Source organism: Halichoeres trimaculatus, unplaced genomic scaffold (genome assembly GCF_033239565.1).
Source record: "Halichoeres trimaculatus isolate MK-OKI-2021-1 unplaced genomic scaffold, fHalTri1.1 fHalTri1_scaffold_15, whole genome shotgun sequence".
Taxonomy (NCBI): domain Eukaryota; kingdom Metazoa; phylum Chordata; class Actinopteri; order Labriformes; family Labridae; genus Halichoeres; species Halichoeres trimaculatus.
The window spans coordinates 34,468,298-34,488,028 of NW_027437193.1; the positions used below are offsets into that span (position 1 = coordinate 34,468,298).

A 19,731-nucleotide genomic window follows, 5' to 3' on the forward strand; every position below is an offset into this window, starting at 1 on the left:
CACCTCGGAGGTCTTCAGCAGAAAAATGTGAAAAACAGATCAAGCTTTTTCTGTTTGGAAGCTTTAATCTCCAATTTAAATTACACCCCTATGTTTGTTTCTGTTTTTACAACAAGAGATGAAAATTGAAGTTGTAAAGAGTTTTTAGATTTGACCCTCGATCACTGTTTCACTGCTGACTGGACAAGGTGCAGTTTGTCCATGCTGGTCTGTCCTAGTTTACAAAGCATTATAGGATGTTATTCTACTTCTTTATTTATAGCATACATCTGAACCACTTGACATAGACAGTGATATGACCTCTACCCCCTCCCCCCTGACAGGCTGCAAACAAGGGTCAGGTTTGGTCTCTGTAATGTTTGATAATCTGGTCTGATCAGTGTCCGAGTCAGTGATTTTCATGGACAGATTGTGCTGTGTGATAAGTTGATTATATACAGCTGACTTATCATTGCATATTGATTGAATTGACAGGAAATGTCTAAGATGTGCAGAGCAGGCAGCTGAAATAAAACAGCCAGGGTGAAAAGCTAAAGTTTGTCCAGGAGAGGAGGGGTCTGTAGCACTATCACAAACCAAACCAAGAGGGCAGTCTGCATGGACCCAGTCTGCATGGACCCAGTTTGCATGGACCCAGTCTGCATGAACCCAGTTTGCATGGACCCAGTCTGCATGAACCCAGTCTGCATGGACCCAGTCTGCATGGACCCAGTCTGCATGGACCCAGTCTGCATGAACCCAGTCTGCATGAACCCAGTCTGCATGGACCCAGTCTGCATGGACCCAGTCTGCATGGACCCAGTCTGCATGGACCCAGTCTGCATGGACCCAGTCTGCATGAACCCAGTCTGCATGGACCCAGTCTACATGGACCCAGTATGCATGAACCCAGTCTGCATGGACCCAGTCTGCATGGACCCAGTCTGCATGAACCCAGTCTGCATGGACCCAGTCTGCATGGACCCAGTCTGCATGAACCCAGTCTGCATGGATGCAGTTTGCATGGACCTTATCTGCATGGATGCAGTCTGCATGGACCCAGTCTGCATGGATCGAGACTGCATAGATCTAGTCTGCATGGACCCAGTCTGCATGGACTCAGTTTGCATGGACCTAATTTGCATGGACCCAGTCTGCATGGATGCAGTCTGCATGGACCTAGTCTGCATGGATGCAGTCTGCATGGATCGAGACTGCAAGGATGCAGTCTGCATGAACCCAGTCTGCATGGACCCAGTCTGCATGGACCCAGTCTGCATGGACCTAGTCAGCATGGACCCAGTCTGCATGGACTCACTCTGCATGGACCCAGTCTGCATGGACCCAGTCTGCATGGACCTAGTCTGCATGGACCCAGTCTGCATGGACCTAGTCTGCATGGACCCAGTCTGCATGGACCCAGTCTGCATGGATTCAGTCTGCGAAAGTTGCTGGATTGAGATGAGGAGAATAATGTTTGGTCTTGTCTCTGATGTCCAAAACCTGACAGGTGTAAGCTCTGATCCAAAAACTTTTAGAGCTTTTCAGGACGAGTCCAGAGGTTTTCTTCCAGGACATTTTGAGCATTTAACACTTTATTTAACACATTTTGGTGAATATTTGAAAATGATAAGCTCATATTTAAGGAGATTTCATCTTAAATTCATCACATTTTATCATCTGTGTATCTTCTACAGGGAGATTCCTGCATGTTTTGAATTTAAGGGTCAAAGGTCACCAAGGGACAGCCCCTCCTGCCTCTCCTCTGAGCACACCTCTGATTTCAGGCACAAACTCATTAACATGGAAAACTGGACTCTGATGAGGAGCTCTGTACACCTTCCTAATGCAGCAAACAAGCAGTGTAGTCATGCAAAGTGACCTAAAGAAACTACCACACAAGTTCACACACACACACACGCACACACACACACACACATACACACACTCACAGCTGCAGCGCTGCACGGTGACACTGTTACTGACCTGTGAGCTATAGATGTAGGAGGAGCGAGGGCTACGAATAAAATCCAAAATAAAGGCTGCGTCCTATCAGCGTATGAAAAGAACACAACCCAAGATTAAACACACAAAGCCCCGCAAAAGGTTCAGAGCTGAAGCACGCAGGAAACACAGATGGAGCATGAGCACCAGCAGCACCAGCCAGAAAACAATCAGTCCATGAGTTTAAGGTTGATCATTACGACTGTCAAAGTCAACCAAAGTGACAGAGGCTCACCTTCCGGGGACTGTCTACACACGTGGGAGCCGTGGCCACGGCGGGAAGGTCAGTGACGGCCGTGGAGGGTTTGGCCTGCTGCAGCTGCTCCTCCAGAGTCCTGAGTCAGAGTGGAACACAAAGAGGAAGTCAGACCGTGGCATTTGAAGATCTGAGGTCAGCACGTGGTTCCCGCCATCCCCGCTCACACTCACTTCTGGTTCTGCTCCATCTCCAGCAGGGCTGACAGCGCTGAGGTGCCTTTCTTACCCTGACTGGGTGCCACAGGTTCAGTGGGGTACGCTAGAAGAGGACTGGTCACCTGGAGCCCCTTCAAAGGCGTTCCCTTCTGTTTCGTGACAGAGTGAAAATAATAAGAGCATAACTGATGTGGCTGCCCGAGCAGAAAGCCAGAAACAGAAAATAAGAAGCTGCTACGTTTGCATTTGATGTGAGAATGAGTGGAACTAAGGCTGGCTCACTCTGATTATTCTATCCGAGCGATGGCGGCGCCGAATGCGGTTGAGGCCCTCCAGGAAACGGATGAAGCCGTCCAGCAGGACCCAGTCCCCGCTGCTGCTCATCCCAGTGCCTGCTCCATCCCCGTAAACATCCCAGTGTCCCTCACCGTCCGCCACGCGGCGAGCTCCTCCGGCGGGCAGCAGGAGGAAACGAGTCCGCCAGAACTTCAGAGAATCAATCAAACTGTGGACGAATAAAGAGACACCAGTCTGTTACCTTCACCCCACTGATAACTCCAGTTAGCAAAAATCCCCACAGGAAATACTTCAATGATGAGTGTGTGTGTGTGTGTGTGTGTGTGTGTGTGTGTGTGTGTGTGTGTGTGTGTGTGTGTGTGTGTGTGTGTGTGTGTGTGTGTGTGTGTGTGTGTGTTAGTGAGTGTGCGTGTATGTGTGTGTGTGTGTGAGTGTGTGTGCGTGTATGTGTGCGTGTGCACCTGAAGTCCTCTGAGCCAGCAGAGCAGATGTACTGGTCCAGGTAGTTCCACTTGTACTCCTCCAGCCTCTCGTGACCAAACTCCACCCAGCAGGAAACAAACTGAGCGTCAGAGTGAGGAGGACACAGGCTGTAGCTGTACTGGATCTGAGCCGACTCGTACGGGTACCTGCAGGATGCCACAGCAACAGAGTCCGCCTCAGGTTGGTGTGGAGTCAAACATTTATGATGTTAACAGCAGCTGAGAAGAACACACCATGATGGAAGGATTTTCCAGGAAAATGTTCCTCAGACGTGATTTTTGTAAGAAGACTGAGGTGTTTTATTGTCAGAAAACACTGATGATGTTTTCTGCAACAGATGGTCAGTTTTTCTTAGGAACATTTGTTCTTTTTTGATCAGAGAACACCTTCTGGACCAATTAACACTCAGCGTCGTCATAAATACGAGCACACATCTCAGCAACAGAAGCAGCGTTTAGCTCCATTCATTCAGACGAGTTCTCACTCTTTAAACACTAAATTAAAGCTGTCAGCAGCAGAAACATGTACATTTGTTCTGTGGTCAGCTGTCAGACTCAATGCTTATCCAGTTCAGGCCATAAAAAGCTACTGGTGTTTTAGAGCAAAGACCGTGCTGAGCGTTGACTCTCAGCCAAACATGTCAGTGATTTCCAGCTGATAGTCACCAATGAACAGGGTCACACTTTACCCTGAAACACCAGTGACGTCAGCAGCTCTTATTAATCAACCTGAGGTTTCGAAGGTTTGACTGCAAGGCAATGATTGACCTGTTAATGTTCTGGATCCAGTTTTGACTTTCTGTAGTTATTGAAAAAGTTGGTTTGGGTCAAGGTTACCACCAAACATGGGCTCAGTATGTAGGGTAGGTATGAGTGAAACTTAAAATTGACAGAAACAGATTTAACGCTCATAGTGAAACTGTGGTGTTTCATCAAACTATCAATCCGTCCTATTATCTTAAAATACAAAACCATTAATACTCCTGCAGGTGTGGTGCAGGTCTTGGTCTGGACATAGTTTCTGGCTCCTTTATTAAAACCCAGGTCTCAGACTCAGTGGTCTGTCTGCTCTTTTTGGTCTGGGAGGGTTTCTATTTATTGACACAAGTTCATGTCTTCGTACGTCATAGCCTGGTACGTGTCCATTGATGGAGCAGTCACAGGCATGGGGTGACTTGTCTGTTTAAACTCCTCAGGCTGCTTTTATCTGTTGGACGACTCAGACACAGTGAATATGCTGTCTGAAACACAGGTTTCCAGGCGGACTTACTTGGGCAGGTATCGAGTGACGGTGATTATCTTGTCCTTGAGGCAGACTTTGTGGAAGGTCCGACCCATACTGAGCCAATAAACACTCTCCTCCTCCGCTCGACGCAGTGACACCAGACCTGGGAAGGAAAACGGGAAACAAGGTGAAGAAGAGTGCTGACAGTCCTGAAGATGAGTTCAAACTCAGTTTCCTTTACAGGACATATTACATCAACACACGGCACGAAGAAAACTGAAACACTGCTGCTGCTGGAAAGTTTCGTTTCAGAGTCTGTTAACCTTTGGGTGGTAGAATAACCTCTGTCAGATGTGGGCGCCTGTTTCTTCAGCTATATCCAAACAACCTATGAATGTCCAGGATTATACATTTACACACAAGGTTGGTTATACTGTGGCATCAGTTCAGAGAGGCCACGGGTCGTATTGTTCTGGTGATGAGATCAAACACCATCTTCCCTCTCTCCACCTGCAGTGGATCAGGAACATTTTCACAGCGCTTCACTTTTTCCACATTTTATCCCACAGCCTATTTCTAAAATTAAATTAATTCATTTTTTCCTCAAAATTCTTCACATAAAACCCCATAACGACAACGTGAAAGCTCATCCTATTTCCCCTGATCCTCCTTGAGATGTTCCCACAGCCTGACTGGAGTCCACCTGTGGTAAATCCAGCTGATTGGACCTGATGTGGAAAGGCACACACCTGTCTATGTAAGGTCCACAGGTGACAGAGAGCGACAGAGCAGGAACCAAGCAGGAAGCCAAAGGAGCCATCTGTCTCTAGACCTCAGAGACAGGATGGTCTCCAGGCAAAGATCGGGGGAAGGGTCCAGAAACATTTCTGCTGCTGTGAAGGTCCCAATGAGCCCAGTGGACTCCATCATCTGTGAATGAAGAGGCCAGAACTACCTGGACTCTTTCTGGAGCTGGACCCCGTCTAAACTGAGCCATCAGGGGAGAAGGGCCTTATTCAGGGAGGAGACCAAGAACCTGATGGTCCCTCTGTCAGAGCTCCAGAAGTCCTCTGTGGAAAGAGAGGGGAACCTTCCAGAAGAACAACCATCTCTGCAGCAATCCACCAATCAGCCCTGTATGGTACAGAGGCCAGAGGAAGCCCCTCCTCAGTAAAAGGATCATGGAAGTCCACCTGGAGTCTGCCTAAAGGCCCCTGAAGGAGTCTCAGACCATGAGGAAGAAAATCCTCTGCTCTGATTGGACAAAGACTGAACTCTTTGGCGTGAACACCAGGCGTCATGTTTGGAGGAAACCAGGCTCATCACCTGGACCGTACCCTCCCTACAGTGAAGCATGGCGGAGTCCGCATCATGCTGTGGGGATGTTTTTCAGCAGCAGGACCTAAGAGACCAGTCAGGATTGAGGGGAAGATGAATACAGCGATGAACAGAGACATTCTGGATAAAAACCACAGCCAGGGGACTTAAGACCTCAGACTGGAGCCACGGTTCATCTCAGCAGGACAACGACCCGAAGACCACAGCCAAGATATCAGAGGAGGGGCTTCGGGTCCTTAAGTGGTTCAGCCAGAGCCCAGACCTGAATCTGATCCAACATCTCTGGAGAGATCTGAAAGTGTCTGTGCACCGATGCTCCCCATCCAACCTGACGGAGCTGAGAGGAGCTGCACAGAGGAGTGGGTCAAACTGCCCAAAGAGAGGTGAGCCAAGCCGGAGGCATTATACTCCAAAAGACTCGAGGCGGTCATTTCTGATAAAGGTGCATCAAAAAAGTTCTGAGCTTATAATGTGAATACTTTCAGACATGTAATGTCTTAGATTTTTTATTTTAAAAATGATTATCAAATTTCTTTTGGAAATTGAAATTTCAAAAGTTTCAAAAGTTTCTTATTTTTCATATTTCAAAAACATGCAAGAATTTTAATGTTTTTTTTTAGTTTTTAAAGAAAAAAAAGGAAAAATTTAAAAGAAATGTCATGTTATTAATATCCAAAAAAAAGGAAACTTCAAAAATTTGACTTTTTTAAAGTAGCATTTAAATATATTTTATTTTTCTTTTTTTTCATGTATAAATTCGCAAAATAATAAAAATGCAATTTTAAAATGTTTTGAAAAATAATTTACAAAAAAATTTAATATATAATTTTAAAATTTAGAATATAAATATTTAAAAGTGAAGGGCTGTGTAAACTTTCTGGATGCACTGTTTATGACGCTGTCCTTTCAAAATAAAAACAAAAACCTCACACAGACGTATAAATAAAGTAAGTATGAAACGTTAGTTCACCTCTTGAGTAATGAGGACTGCTGCCGAGCGGCGTGGCCACAGAGGCTTTAGGTTTCCTGGTGTTTGGCTGGACAATGATCTGGTAACCCTGCATCAACCTCTGACAGATGAACTCCTCAAAGACCTGAGACGCACTCATCACCGGGGATTCATCTTCCCGCCTGGAGGGAGAGAAAAACGTCAGAAATCCTGACTACGCAACATTTTATTACACATTTAACAAGTGTCACATTACTGTAAGACAGCCTGGGAAAAAGTTCTTTGTAGATTTTCTCAAGATTGTGTTTTTAATATCAAATACATTTTTCATTACCAGAAGAAATGATAATAATCTGTTTTGGGCTCCACTGGTGACTGCTTTTTTGTGTTCCTCTTTTCTTTGTCATAGATCCTGGAAATGTTGAGTTTTGGTAATGTCAGGTTCACAGCAGTATCCATCAGTGAGTGATATTCAATAAAAGGAGGCTTGTCTGTCAGTAAGTAGAGACTTCTGTGAAGGCTGCTCTCATGAATCCATCATTTTTCCTTTGGGCCTCATTAAAAACTCTGGATGCTCTGTGACACAACATCTGCCGCTGGTTTGACCGAGGACCAAGTGAAGCATGTTGTTGGCTGAGAAAGCTGTGTAAGAGTCTCAGTCATGGTAGTTTTTGGTTTCTGTGGCATCATTTTGTTTCTCTGTGCAAAGTCGAATAATTAAAGCATCCAAATCAAACCCAGGCACCAAAATGGACAAAAGTTCCTCACAGAAGCTCAAAGCTACGTTAAATCAGCCAAGCAGTTTTTTTCTGATCATTTGGCAGCAGATGCCTCAGTTAGTTCTCACTCTTCTAATCTGAGGGATTATCTCCTAGACAGAAGACATGGCGTACCTCTCCAGGTCACTGTGCGGCAGCAGGTCGTAGCAGCCCTCAGTGTAGTCGTTCTGCAGCGCCTGGCGGTCGGGGAAGTAGTCGGTGGTGAGCGGCAGGCAGGCTGGCGTGGTCAAAGACTTCCAGTCTACCCCAACTGTGCAGCAGAAGCTGGGCACTGTCGGGGGTGCAGATATCAGCAGGGCTTCAGGAGCGCCCACACCACACACACACACACACACACACACACACACACACACACACACACACACACACACACACACACACACACACACACACACACACACACACACACACACACACACACACACACACACACACACACACACAAAAATCCCCAAAACAAGGACAAATGCATGTACCCGACGTGGAGGGGTACATGTGTGTGGGTGATGGAGATGATGCATGTGAAGAGAAAGGAAATGCACAGGAGGGTGATGTTAATACAAGAAGGATGAAAAAACAAAAATGGAATAAGGTGAAAACAAAAACACAAACAGAGAGTCAGGAAGGAAGGAAGGAAGGAAGGGAAGAGAGGGGAGAAAAAAACACGTTAGGTGTTACTTCACTGGCCGCATCTCCTCGGCGGTGAGTCCACCGAGGCCTGCAGCTACAGAGTAGTGATACACACATGCAAATCGTGGCATAGCGATAGACAGTGATCTACTTCACAGGCTGTTAAAACTGTGTCCTGAGCTCAGCAGAGGAGTGAAGTACGAGGTGTTGGAGTACTTAAAGCAGAGAAATCCCAGCATGCAGCATTCAGATGATAGGAAACTTTGAAAACAGCTCTGGCAGGAGGAGGGATTCATCGACCTGACAGGGATCAAAGGAAACACACTGCACACCACAGAGCAGGGGGCGGAGCTAAAGAGACACTCAAACAGGTCATACACAGGAACACATGGTGGAAAAACAGAGCGTCAGAGGCTAGACTCTGATAGACCAGACCACAACTAGGTTTTAGTTAATGAGGCTTAAACCAGATCTGCTGTGAGTCCTAATCCCTTCAATCAAAAGATCAACAACAACTACTTCACAATGGACTTGGATTAAAAAGATGAACTCTTTAGCAGATACAGCGGTTTCTGGGAGCTTCAGCTTTTTACAGGAGTGTGTCTGATGCTCAGAGCCAGGGCCCATGTTTTCAGGGTCTGTCTGACCTCACAGGGACAGATTTATCAGAAACATTTGCACAGGGTCAGAGCCGTCAGATCCAACACAAACAGATTTAGTTTATGTAGTTGTCTTGAAGATTAGATAAAAATGAATCAAAAGCTCCCTCAAAGAAGGTCAGAAAGCGACAGGAAGACTGCCTGCACTCCTCTATGAACTGCACTTTACATTTCAGTTTACTTGAAAATACAGCTCCTGATGGAACCTTAAAAAAGCAAATTAAAAATTGCACAAATCAGAAATATCGAAGAATCACATTTTGCAGCACCCCAAAAATTATAAATGCTGTTTTTTTCTGAAAAAAAAAACACGCTGAGGGCTTCTCTGTCAAAGCGTAGCCTCTTAGAGCTCCTTCATGGGGATATCTGATCTTCAGTGAACACCAACAGGCTGCTCAGGGAGACAGACAGAAGGAGTCTGACAGAGAAGGTGTCCACAGATCTAAGAGCTCATTTCTCTGCAGCCCAATGAGACAGAAGCCGAGAGGAGCAGCTGAAGCTGGAGAAACCCTCAGGAGGTCAGTGACACAGAGCCTCTGACTGCTCGCGTCTGTCAGTGACTGAGGAGGTCAGCCCAGGAGAGCACTTTTTCAACAACCGACATGTTTTAGATTTAAAGATAGACTCACTTGGGTTTGTACCCCCAAAGGACAGGTCTTTAAAAGAGCCATGGCTGTTCGTTCCTGTGAGACAACAAAAACACAGAGTAAATATCACACTTTCTTATGATTAATGTTGTCATGTCATGTTGATGGTTTTTCCAAGTGTAGAGCCTTGAACTGTGGATTTGATGGGATAAATCTGTGATGACGTGGAGTCACAGAGCGTGGCGTGTCAGTCTCAGAGAGGGCAGATCACCGTTGTTGTTGCTCCCAGGACTTCCAGTCAGCTCCTCCATCCCTCCTCCGATGTACAGGCTGTTCTCCCCTCCCTGCCTGAAGGTTGTGCGTCTGAAGCAAAACAAAAAAATGAATTTACCAGAGAGGTGTTCTCTAAAAACCTGAAAGGGTAGAGCTGTTTGAGACGGGGGGGTCGACCTTCCAGTGGCCTCGTGATAGGCCAGCTCCAGCAGCTCAGCGGAGGTCTGAGCGGGGTCCCTCTTCTGGCTGCCTTGGAGTTCAGCCATGTTCTGTCTGGTCTGGTGGTGGATCTGGATGGCCTCTCCAGACGGACCTGAGAACGACACAAGTCAGTCTCTTCTGGGGCTCAGATACAGCAGTGGCCAAAACCATATGAACTCCTGGTCTAAGTTGATTTTGAAAAAATAGAATTAAAGTAAAATAAACAGTCTGTAAATCACTGTTGATGATTTTATCAGGAACAATGAAGTTAATATGAAATAAGAAGATAAAGGATCAAGTTTTACTCCTCAAAGATCTGAGCTTAAAATTCAGAGGCCAGAGAAACCAGGACGATGCTTGACCTGCAACTAGCTGTAGATCTAAAGACTCAGACTCTTCCTTCTGTGTGTTTGTTCATCAGGCCAAAGATTCTCAGAAAGCCTGTGGAGGTCCACAAACTGCTGATGTCTTATAAAAAATCTGTTACAGTAAAGTGACAAATCATTGAGGAGTGACCTAAAATCTTTTTCTAGTCAATTGAGTCCTGTTTTAGTCAAAATACATTTGATCTTTACTTTAGTCAAAACCTTTTCTGTTTTGATTCATTCATGGAGCCAATCAAATACTGGCATTAATGTTGATTAAATTTGTCAGTGAATAAAGGTCATCACCCACGGATAAAAGTGGAGTCATAGCAAAAAGATCTTTACTACAAGTCAGGTGGGGCTTCATCTCTGATGATGAAGAGTTGATCCAAAGTTCCAAACGTCTGACTTAATGTGTCTAACAGATCACAGAACAGGGAAGGATGGAGCTGACGACGCAGAGCTTTTTTACAGTAGCAGCAGCACAAAAGATCAAAGGTCAAATCCATAGAGACGTCGGCTCAGGAGCTGGTTGTGGTGATGTGACAAACACACACCGCCTCATCAGAGGAGTCACTGAGCTCGTCATCGTCCAAATAGGTCGTAGAACAGTCATCATCATAATCTTTGTTAACCACATTAAAACTGAGCTGAGGCTAGAATATGATGCTTCTGTGATTTCATTCAATGATTCACAGTAATAAAAATAAAAAACTGTATCAACCCAGAAAAGTCTGCAGACAAAGACTTACTCGTCCAGTCTTTAATGGGTCCAGTGAATCAACCCTAACATGTTTGAACCTGTGTGAGAGTGCTTGAAGTGTCTTAATGTGTCTGAATGTGTGTGTGTGAGTGTGTTTAAACATGTCTGAGTGTGATTGAATGTGTGTGAGTGTGTTTAAACGTGTCTGAATGTGTGTGTGAGTGTGTTTGAACCTGTGCAGGGCGGAGCTCTTACCGACAGGGAAGGTGTGCATCCAGCGTCGGCGGTTGGAGGTGAGCTTCATGGGCATCCTGGACGGGGTGAAGGGGTTGATGAGCGCTCTCTGCGGGGTGTAACCTCCAGGACGGATGTGCAGTGTGGACTCAGCACTCCCCACAGTGAACCTGCCGGGGGCGCTAGAGTCCCTCTGAGAGTCCATCATCTTCTCCAACAGCTCTGAGCCAGAGATTCACAGGACACTGTCAGAAAGGTCAAAGTACTCACTCTGTTTGTGGGGTTTAAGTCTGCAAAGGTCTGGGGGGGTTACCTCTGGTGCTGGTGTACCCCAGGGAACTGCTGACCTCATACTGAGCAGGGGGCATGCGGGGGATCAGCAGCACGTTGGACACAGGACCCATACTGTCATCAGAGGCCAGACTACGCTGTTCCTCAGGACCCACGGAGCGGACAGGTGGGGACACACCTATACCCCCACTGACATCCACTGAGCCCCAGCTCTTCCTCCCACTCTGCTCTTTGTCCTGACCCATCCTGAGAGACAGGCAGAGAGACAGGCAGAGAGATAGGCAGAGACAGACAGAGACAGACAGAGACAGACAGACAGACAGAGTCAGACAGAGTCAGACAGAGTCAGACAGAGTCAGACAGAGACAGACAGACAGACAGAGACAGACAGAGTCAGACAGAGACAGACAGAGTCAGACAGAGACAGACAGAGTCAGACAGACAGACAGAGTCAGACAGAGTCAGACAGAGACAGACAGAGACAGACAGAGACAGACAGAGACAGACAGAGTCAGAAAGAGACAGTCAGACAGAGTCAGACAGAGACAGACAGAGACAGACAGATAGACAGACAGACAGAGACAGACAGAGTCAGACAGAGACAGACAGAGTCAGACAGAGACAGACAGAGACAGACAGAGACAGACAGATAGACAGACAGACAGAGACAGGCAGAGACAGACAGATAGAGTCAGACAAAGACAGACAGAGACAGACAGAGACAGACAGATAGACAGACAGACAGAGACAGACAGAGTCAGACAGAGACAGACAGAGTCAGACAGAGACAGACAGAGACAGACAAAGACAGACAGAGTCAGACAGAGTCAGACAGAGTCAGACAGAGTCAGACAGAGACAGACAGAGACAGACAGACAGAGACAATCAACATCATCAGGTTTAACGCAACATGGTCAGAAAGGTGAGTGTTGTGGTAGAAGTCAGTACCTGAAGTTGGTGCTCCTCTGAATCCGGGACGGTCCAGGGAGTCTGAAGACCTGAGCGTCGTAGGCGTCATAGTTCACCTGGATGGGCAGGCTGTTGTCAGAGTCCTTTGGAGCACAGAGAGCTGGACGAGCCAAGACAAGACCATTTACAGAGACCAGGAAATGTCATTTCATTACTATTCAGAACACACCTGGACTAAATGTCCAAACTTGGTCCTAACAGAGGTGAAAACAGGCGCTGAGAGACTAAGAGTGGCTCAGTATAAGAGAATAAACAGAGCAGAAAAGACAAAAACTGGTGCATCAAAGCAGTTCAGACTACAAGATCAGAAAAGGTTTGGGTTTTAAATGTTGTTTCAGGTCAAGATATTCTGAGTCTGAAAAAAATCCTGATCAAATCCAGATCCTGATCCTAACGTAAAAACAACCTGACATATCTACCCCACACCACCCCCTAATGGAGAACATGGTCCTTGGTCTGAAGCAGGGTTTGCTGATGTTAACTCAGCACATAACACTACAGAAACACTGACCACTGATCATCTGGGATCAGACACACCTGAGGGACAGGTGAGCTGTGATGTCATCAGTCTATGACGATGTTTGAGCACTGAGAGGCTGATTTTATAGAAACCACTAAAAGATAGAGTTAACAGATTGAGCATTCAGATGTTACTATCACAGTTAATGAATATGTCAGTAAGAGCTGCTGGTTCTTGGTTATTTTCACTAAATTAAACGTGTCCCTCTTTAAAAACAGATCGTCTGATGTCCCGGGGTCGAGCTTGTTCTGACAGAAACAGGGTCAACACTTACAGTGGTCCTTGCTGCTCTTGAACCTTTCAGCATGAAGCTAGAACAAATTGAACATTTATCAAGATGTGAAATCAGTGAATACACACGATCTGAAGTCAAACCTTCAAAGCTGTGACAATGTGGCTCTACCTTTCTGCCGGCCAGCTTGATCCTTGGTGTGAAGGAGCCACAGGAGTTCTGACTCTGAGAACTGTAAAAACTAAAGAGTGAAACAGAAGCACCAAGGTGTTAGTCCATCATTTCCATCTACAGATAGAACAGGAGCATAGAGTCATCGTGCCTGTGGTTGATCCAGTGAGGAAGGTTGTAGTCGTCGCCCACGCGTGAGTCTCCTGGTGTTGTCCTGTTGTGCAGCTATAGAGACAAAGACATTCAGTTACCAACAGGTTCATTAGATATGATCACAAAGACTGATGAGCTGAACGTCGTCACCTTGAACAGCGGCACGGCATGCAGTGGCTGCTCCCCCATACACACCAGGTCCACTCCAATACCTACAAGAAAACTGTGTCACCAACACATCTGACTTTTGAAAAGACTCGAGACGTCATCGTGTCATCACACTGACCGTTGTCAATCATGCGCTGCTTGGTGAGGATCATCAGCAGTCTGTCGACTTCAAACACCCCGACACCCGGAGTGATGACCACTGTCATCTGCCCCGTGCGGTCAAAGTTCCGGTTAATGTAGTGCTTATCGAACACTGTGGAGGACACGGTCAGTATCATTTACACTCAGAGGCCACTTCATCACGTTCACCTGTTCATCTGCTTGTTAAGAGATACCTAAACAGCCAATCACAGGGCAGCAGCTCTGTGGCGTACAGGCATGTAGATAGGATGAAGACGATCTGCTGCAGGTCAAAGCAAGCATCAGAATGGGGAAGAAAGGTGATTTAAGGGACTTTGAATGTGGCATGGTTGTTGGTGCCAGACGGGCTGGTCTGAGTATTTCAGAAACTGCCGATCTACTGGGATTTTAACCCACAACCATCTCTAGGGTTTACAGAGAACGGTCCCAGAAAGAGAAAATATCCAATGAGCGGCAAAATGCCTTGTTGATGCCATAGGTCAGAGGAGAATGGATAGACATAGACAGACAGACATGATGGAAAGGCAACAGTAACTCCAATAACCACTGGTTACAACCGAGGTCTGCAGAAGAGCATCTCTGAACACACAACACGTCCAACCTTGAGGCAGATGGGCTACAGCAGCAGAAGACCACACCGGGTGACCCTCCTGTCAGCTAAGAACAGGAAACTGAGGCTACAATTCACACAGCAACACCAAAACTGGACAATAGAAGATTGGAGAAACGTTGTCTGGTCTGATGAGTCTGGATTTCTGCTCCGCATTCGGATGGTAGGGTCAGAATTTGGCGTCAACAACATGAAAGCATGGATCCATCCGTCCTTGTATCAACCGTTGGGGCTGCTGGTGGTGGTGCAAGGGTGTGGGGAGGTTTAACTGGCTCATTTTGGGCCCCTTAGTACAAACTGAACACCTATTGCTTGGTAGTTCAACTCGATGTTAGCAAGGTGTCCATAGTAAAGTGGCCAGTGATTGTTTTTATTGTATGTATCTGATCCTAAACCAAGATAACAGCAAAAAATGTTTTTCATTGTTAATATAGTGTAGAAATTTTCTGCATTTTCTTGATCTTAAATTTGTATAGTAAATTATTCACTAACTAGAAATGAATCCCATGATAGCCCAAATAACTGGTCTTTCTTCTAATTTATGACTTTAAAGTCTCCACAGATTCTTCCTTATTTGCCCAATCTTTTCTGAATGACTTAAAGTTAGGGTCTGCTGGGTTTTTCAAAAAAATAAAATGTCAAATTATGTGGATTAATCTTGCTCAATCTTCTCCTATGGACCTTTATACATGTGTGTCTGTGTCTGCCTCAACCCTCTCCTCTGCCTGTGTGTTGATGTGTTGGTTGAGTCGGGATGTTTCTGGATGGAGAGTAGACATGGCTACCCCAGCCAATCACAGGTCACCTAGTGCACAGGTGACTTTGCTTGATGATAGTGAGTGGAAGAAGCTTATCAGAGAAGCTACGATAGCGGACGTAGCACAGAGAAAGAAAAACAACCAAAGTAAAACAAAACACCAAACAGGTAAAACCTGTTCCTAAACGAGGGTGAATGTGTCAGATAACCCAGTGATTAGCTTGTGCTAACATGCTAAGTCAGGTGCACTGCTCTTGAGTCTCTCCCATGTAGAAACGTGATGCTACAGGTGGTTGCTGGGCTAGTGAGTGTGTTCAGGTAGCTTCCTTTTGGAGGCTGTGGGTGTGTGCTGCTGCTGGCACTGATCCAAGGAGGAGGAGCCCAGTTTGAATGTTGTGTTTCCTGCAGACCCTACCCCTAAATGAACCCTTTAAACCAGGGATGTCAAACTCGTGCCATGGAGGGCCAAGAGGCTGCAGGTTTTCCTTCCAACCAAGACCTCCACCAGCTGATTCCACTGATTACCTCACCTTCAAGCAGAGAGCAGGGACTAATCAGTGAAACCAGCTGGTGGAGGTCTTGGTTGGAAGGAAAACCTGCAGCCTCTTGGCCCTCCATGGCACGAGTTTGACATCCCTGCTTTAAACAGTTTCTCACTGACCTGCAGAAGAAATCTGACAAATTTCTTCATTCCCTCAACCCCCTCACCCCCCCCAGTCTGATAAATAATTCTGACATCTGGTTACTCACCGTTAAAGGAAAGGTTGATAGCTTCTAAGTAGTTTCCTTCAGAAGATGTTGAGTTATAACCAACAGGAAAACCATCTGGAAAAGAAAAACCAAACCTCTTGTTTCTGAAGCCCCTGGCTGATGGATGTTAAAACAAGATGAGCTCTGGATTCATTCTCTACCTGCATTTTCCAGCCGCACCAGAACAGGGTACTGGATGAAAAGCTTCTTGATGGTGACCAGCAGTGAAGTCCACTCATCACGTCTCTCGTTCTGGGCAACGACCCTGATCATGAGAGGGTTCAGAGGTCAAACAGAAACCTGATTGGTGATTCACATTTCAGTAGGGGAATGAGAGAAAAACCTGTAAAAGTCTTCATAAAACCGTCCTTCATGGTCGCTTCTGATGGAGCCTCTCAGGATTTCAGGAAACTCTTCTGAGGATACAAACAGCTGCACTCATCACACACGTCATCATTCACAGGGATCGCGTAGAAACAGGAGAAACAGACCTACCGATGGTTTTGGCGTTGTAGAATGTTCGAGAGAAAAGAACGACGGTCACCTCATGACTGCAGTTCTTCTCCTGTTTCAACGACAGGTGTTAGCACCCTGCTGTTCTTTCTAACAGGAAGCATTAAACAGGAGAACTTAGAGAAAGAACAAACCTTCCACTTTGCAAAAAGGTCAGACAGGAAACCGTTCACAGCTTTCTCAAAGTACAGATCGCCTGAAAGAAAACAAAAGGTTTCAGTTTCCAACAATCGCCCATCAAGATGAGAGTCAGAGAAAGCAGATCAACACAGAAGGATCTTCAAAGTATGGGTCAAAAATAGACCAACCGTAGATGTCAAAGTCCCACATCTCACAGCTCATCTGGATGAAGATGTACACCATCGCAGACGTGGATCTGAACACCACCTGAGTCACAAGGTCAGTATTATAAGACAGTGTCACACCAATAAACACCGTTAGTGAAGAGTTTGTCCACAGTGGACGATGTTTGTGATGTCAGACTTCATAAGGTCCCTCAGCGGGCAAGCAGCCTCTTAATCTATGAGCTCCAGGAGGCAGAGATGAAACTGTTTCTGGCTCTGTCAGAGGGAGAGGACTGAGGAAGACTGTGTCAAAGAAAACCTCTCGACCTGCGTCAGGCTGCTTTCATTACCGCTGTGAAACAAGCTTGAGTTTCCCCTGACGCTGGTTTGAGCGACCTCTGTCTGGAACAGAGGAGCCAGAGTTTCCCTCCTTTCAGGGTTAACAGAGTCAGGATCACCCCTCTGAATCTAATCCCTGTCCCAGCTTTTCCACAGAAAACTGACCAGCCTCCAGCTCACTCCCAGACTCTCCTCCAAGTTTTTCTAAGTAAATTCATGATAGCATCTCCTGCCAGCTCCAGCCCAATCCAATCCAGCTTTATTTATACAGCCTTTTTTAAACAAAACCACAAGGAGCTTGGCAATAAAACAAAATACAGTTAGGAACGCATGAATAAAACATCTAAAACATTTATAAAAGAAGAGATTTAGTTACAAAGCCTTGGGCCCAAGCAGCAAAGATCCCTGCTGAAGGATCTCAGACAATGATCAGGGTCCTAAGTCACAAATATAAGTGGGAGCCTGACCATTAAGGGCTCTGAAACCAAGCAGTAAAATCTTAAATCAATTCTTAAACTCACAGGTAACCAGTGGAGGGTAGCAAGGACTGGTGTGATGTGTTCACTTCCTTTAGTGAGGGTTAAAAGCCTGGCAGGTACATTTCTATCAGCTGGAGTCTGTGAATGTAACTCTTACTCGAGCTTGACGAGAGTGTTTTACAATAATCAAGAAGTGGGAGGAGAGTAAAGCATGAATGACCGTTTCCAGTTCTGTTTTGATGCTTGAGTTAAATGACGGGATTCTGGTGAGCAGCCTCAGTTGTGTAAAACATGAGTAGACCTTAGTCACCTGTGCTTCAAAGGACAGCTGACTATCAAAGCCTACCATGAGGCTACGGGCCTCGTCAAAAACATCACAGTGGAAATCTGGACCATGACTGCGTGTGATTTGCCCCACAGGGGAGCATGTAAACAGAGAATAGGAGGGGACCCAGGATGGACCCCTGGGACACCCCACAGGAGAGAGGAGGATCACCCAATATTTTGATAGGTATGATAAGAGCCAGTCTGGGGCCACACCACAGATACCAGCACTTCATCCAGCTTCATCCCCAAGTACGTGTTCATCATCCACATCAGGATTTACTCTAAAGCTTCTCTCACCCTGGTGTCTTCACTGATGTACCCACAGGTCACTTTCTCCCCCTTCACCCACAGCTCACTGGCCTGGGCTCTGGAAAATTAAAACAGCCTCATTGATTACACAAAATGCCGTTAAACTAGAGAAGACCGATGAATAATGAGGATTCCTTTAAGATTCAAGTCATTTAAACATTTTTTTAAACGTCTGTGAGCAAATGAAACACAAGTGCTCTACCTGATTCCAGCAAACTCCACTTTCTGTGTCACATAAGCACATGTGCTCACCTGGAACAAAGGTGGTAACAGTTATAACTGTGCTTTTACACAATATATCTACACACACACATCCCAGTATAACACACCAGACTCTTCTTCAGTCTCCACATGTCTCCTCTGCCGATGTACTGATCTTTGAAGGTGAGCTCAACCAGGTCCAGAGTTACATTCTGCAAGCAGACCAAAAAAAGAGGAAAGCTTTCAAATATTCAGTCCAGCTGACTGAAACACAGAGGGGCCACGGGGGGTCACTGTGAGCTCACCTTAGGGTCTACAGTCGTAACTATAACATCCTGATAGGCACGTAGTTTAAAGGCTTGTGCTACAGTCTGGTCCACGCTGATCGTCTCTGCAGGGACAGAAAATGACCAGCATGTATTCATCATCAGTGCACGTCTGTATTTTCTGGATTAAATGAGCATCAAACACAACATTTAAGATATATACTGTAAATACTCTGTACTGCACTGTACACTGATCAGTCAAAATATTATGAACACTGATAGGTGAACACTGTTCACCACTTCAGGGATCACTGACTGACTCTGTCTTAAGATTTGCTCATCCTAAAGATATGATTCAAGGATGAACAACACAAAGATAAAACAGCAAATCCTCATGTCGTTTGTCTTGTTTTGGTGTTTGTGCTTGAATAATATAATGGAGAGTTGTTCATAGAGCTCTCATTTCATATTTTGAAAATGCGATCTCATTCAACAGGGATCCATGAACATAACAAACATGCTTCAGTACACAGTACCAGATGATTCATTCACCTTTCTGAAGATCCTCTTTGAGACTTTTCACCTGCAGCAGGAGAGGACTGGGGATTTCATCCAGAGACAATGTCAGGACATGTAGTAAAAGATAAAAAAAAATAAGTTAAAAGATAAAAGCACTCTGTGGTGTGAAAAGCTGCATCCTATCATCCAGGCTCACCTGTATTCATCTGTGGGGTGTGCGATCTCAACTATGTCCCCCAGACCAACTTGTGGAAATACTTTTGGATTGACAACCAACTCATCGTCTGCTCAGAGGCGAAGGTAATAAGAGGAAAACACCAGACAAATATTTTTTTTTTATTTCTATCAAAGAGAGAAATGTTAATGAAAGCAATGAGAAGACCAGGAAGGTAAATAAAGCTTACCACTTCCTCCAAAACCTTTCTTATGCAGCACAAGCTTATATGATTTGCTGGTCTTCATGATGAGCGGCTGGAGAACCAGATCACATAAGATATTTAGGAGTTTTCAGAAACATAGGGAAAAACTTAAGTTTTAAATCACAAGCTGTAAACTACATTAAAAGTCTGCATTAAAAAAAACACTCGATTTATGAAGTACTCATTTACTATCT

General features: G+C 45.6%; 1 protein-coding gene across 3 annotated transcripts in view; it reads right to left on the reverse strand.

The window, feature by feature from the left end:
- depdc5 (DEP domain containing 5, GATOR1 subcomplex subunit) overlaps positions 1 to 19,731 on the reverse strand; it is a 31,639-nt gene that overhangs the window by 11,517 nt on the left and 391 nt on the right. The window contains exons 2-33 of one of the 3 annotated variants that reach the window (XM_074688499.1): positions 19,523 to 19,589; positions 19,315 to 19,402; positions 19,152 to 19,198; positions 18,639 to 18,724; positions 18,462 to 18,545; positions 18,335 to 18,384; positions 18,121 to 18,190; positions 16,703 to 16,781; positions 16,529 to 16,590; positions 16,377 to 16,446; positions 16,225 to 16,297; positions 16,043 to 16,146; positions 15,882 to 15,956; positions 13,742 to 13,876; positions 13,606 to 13,667; positions 13,454 to 13,527; positions 13,303 to 13,372; positions 13,174 to 13,210; positions 12,359 to 12,479; positions 11,433 to 11,656; positions 11,141 to 11,341; positions 9,794 to 9,929; positions 9,615 to 9,706; positions 9,386 to 9,439; positions 7,582 to 7,738; positions 6,710 to 6,870; positions 4,447 to 4,564; positions 3,156 to 3,323; positions 2,680 to 2,902; positions 2,413 to 2,546; positions 2,219 to 2,318; positions 1,966 to 2,028 (exon numbers count right to left, since the gene is read on the reverse strand). In XM_074688499.1, the coding sequence (XP_074544600.1) occupies positions 1,966 to 2,028; positions 2,219 to 2,318; positions 2,413 to 2,546; positions 2,680 to 2,902; positions 3,156 to 3,323; positions 4,447 to 4,564; positions 6,710 to 6,870; positions 7,582 to 7,738; positions 9,386 to 9,439; positions 9,615 to 9,706; positions 9,794 to 9,929; positions 11,141 to 11,341; positions 11,433 to 11,656; positions 12,359 to 12,479; positions 13,174 to 13,210; positions 13,303 to 13,372; positions 13,454 to 13,527; positions 13,606 to 13,667; positions 13,742 to 13,876; positions 15,882 to 15,956; positions 16,043 to 16,146; positions 16,225 to 16,297; positions 16,377 to 16,446; positions 16,529 to 16,590; positions 16,703 to 16,781; positions 18,121 to 18,190; positions 18,335 to 18,384; positions 18,462 to 18,545; positions 18,639 to 18,724; positions 19,152 to 19,198; positions 19,315 to 19,402; positions 19,523 to 19,580 (3,276 nt within the window). In that variant the 5' untranslated portion in view covers positions 19,581 to 19,589. Of the gene's footprint in view, positions 1 to 1,965; positions 2,029 to 2,218; positions 2,319 to 2,412; positions 2,547 to 2,679; positions 2,903 to 3,155; positions 3,324 to 4,446; positions 4,565 to 6,709; positions 6,871 to 7,581; positions 7,766 to 9,385; positions 9,440 to 9,614; positions 9,707 to 9,793; positions 9,930 to 11,140; positions 11,342 to 11,432; positions 11,657 to 12,358; positions 12,480 to 13,173; positions 13,211 to 13,302; positions 13,373 to 13,453; positions 13,528 to 13,605; positions 13,668 to 13,741; positions 13,877 to 15,881; positions 15,957 to 16,042; positions 16,147 to 16,224; positions 16,298 to 16,376; positions 16,447 to 16,528; positions 16,591 to 16,702; positions 16,782 to 18,120; positions 18,191 to 18,334; positions 18,385 to 18,461; positions 18,546 to 18,638; positions 18,725 to 19,151; positions 19,199 to 19,314; positions 19,403 to 19,522; positions 19,590 to 19,731 lie in introns of all 3 variants that reach the window. The other 2 variants (XM_074688498.1, XM_074688500.1) reach the window with 2 other exon arrangements.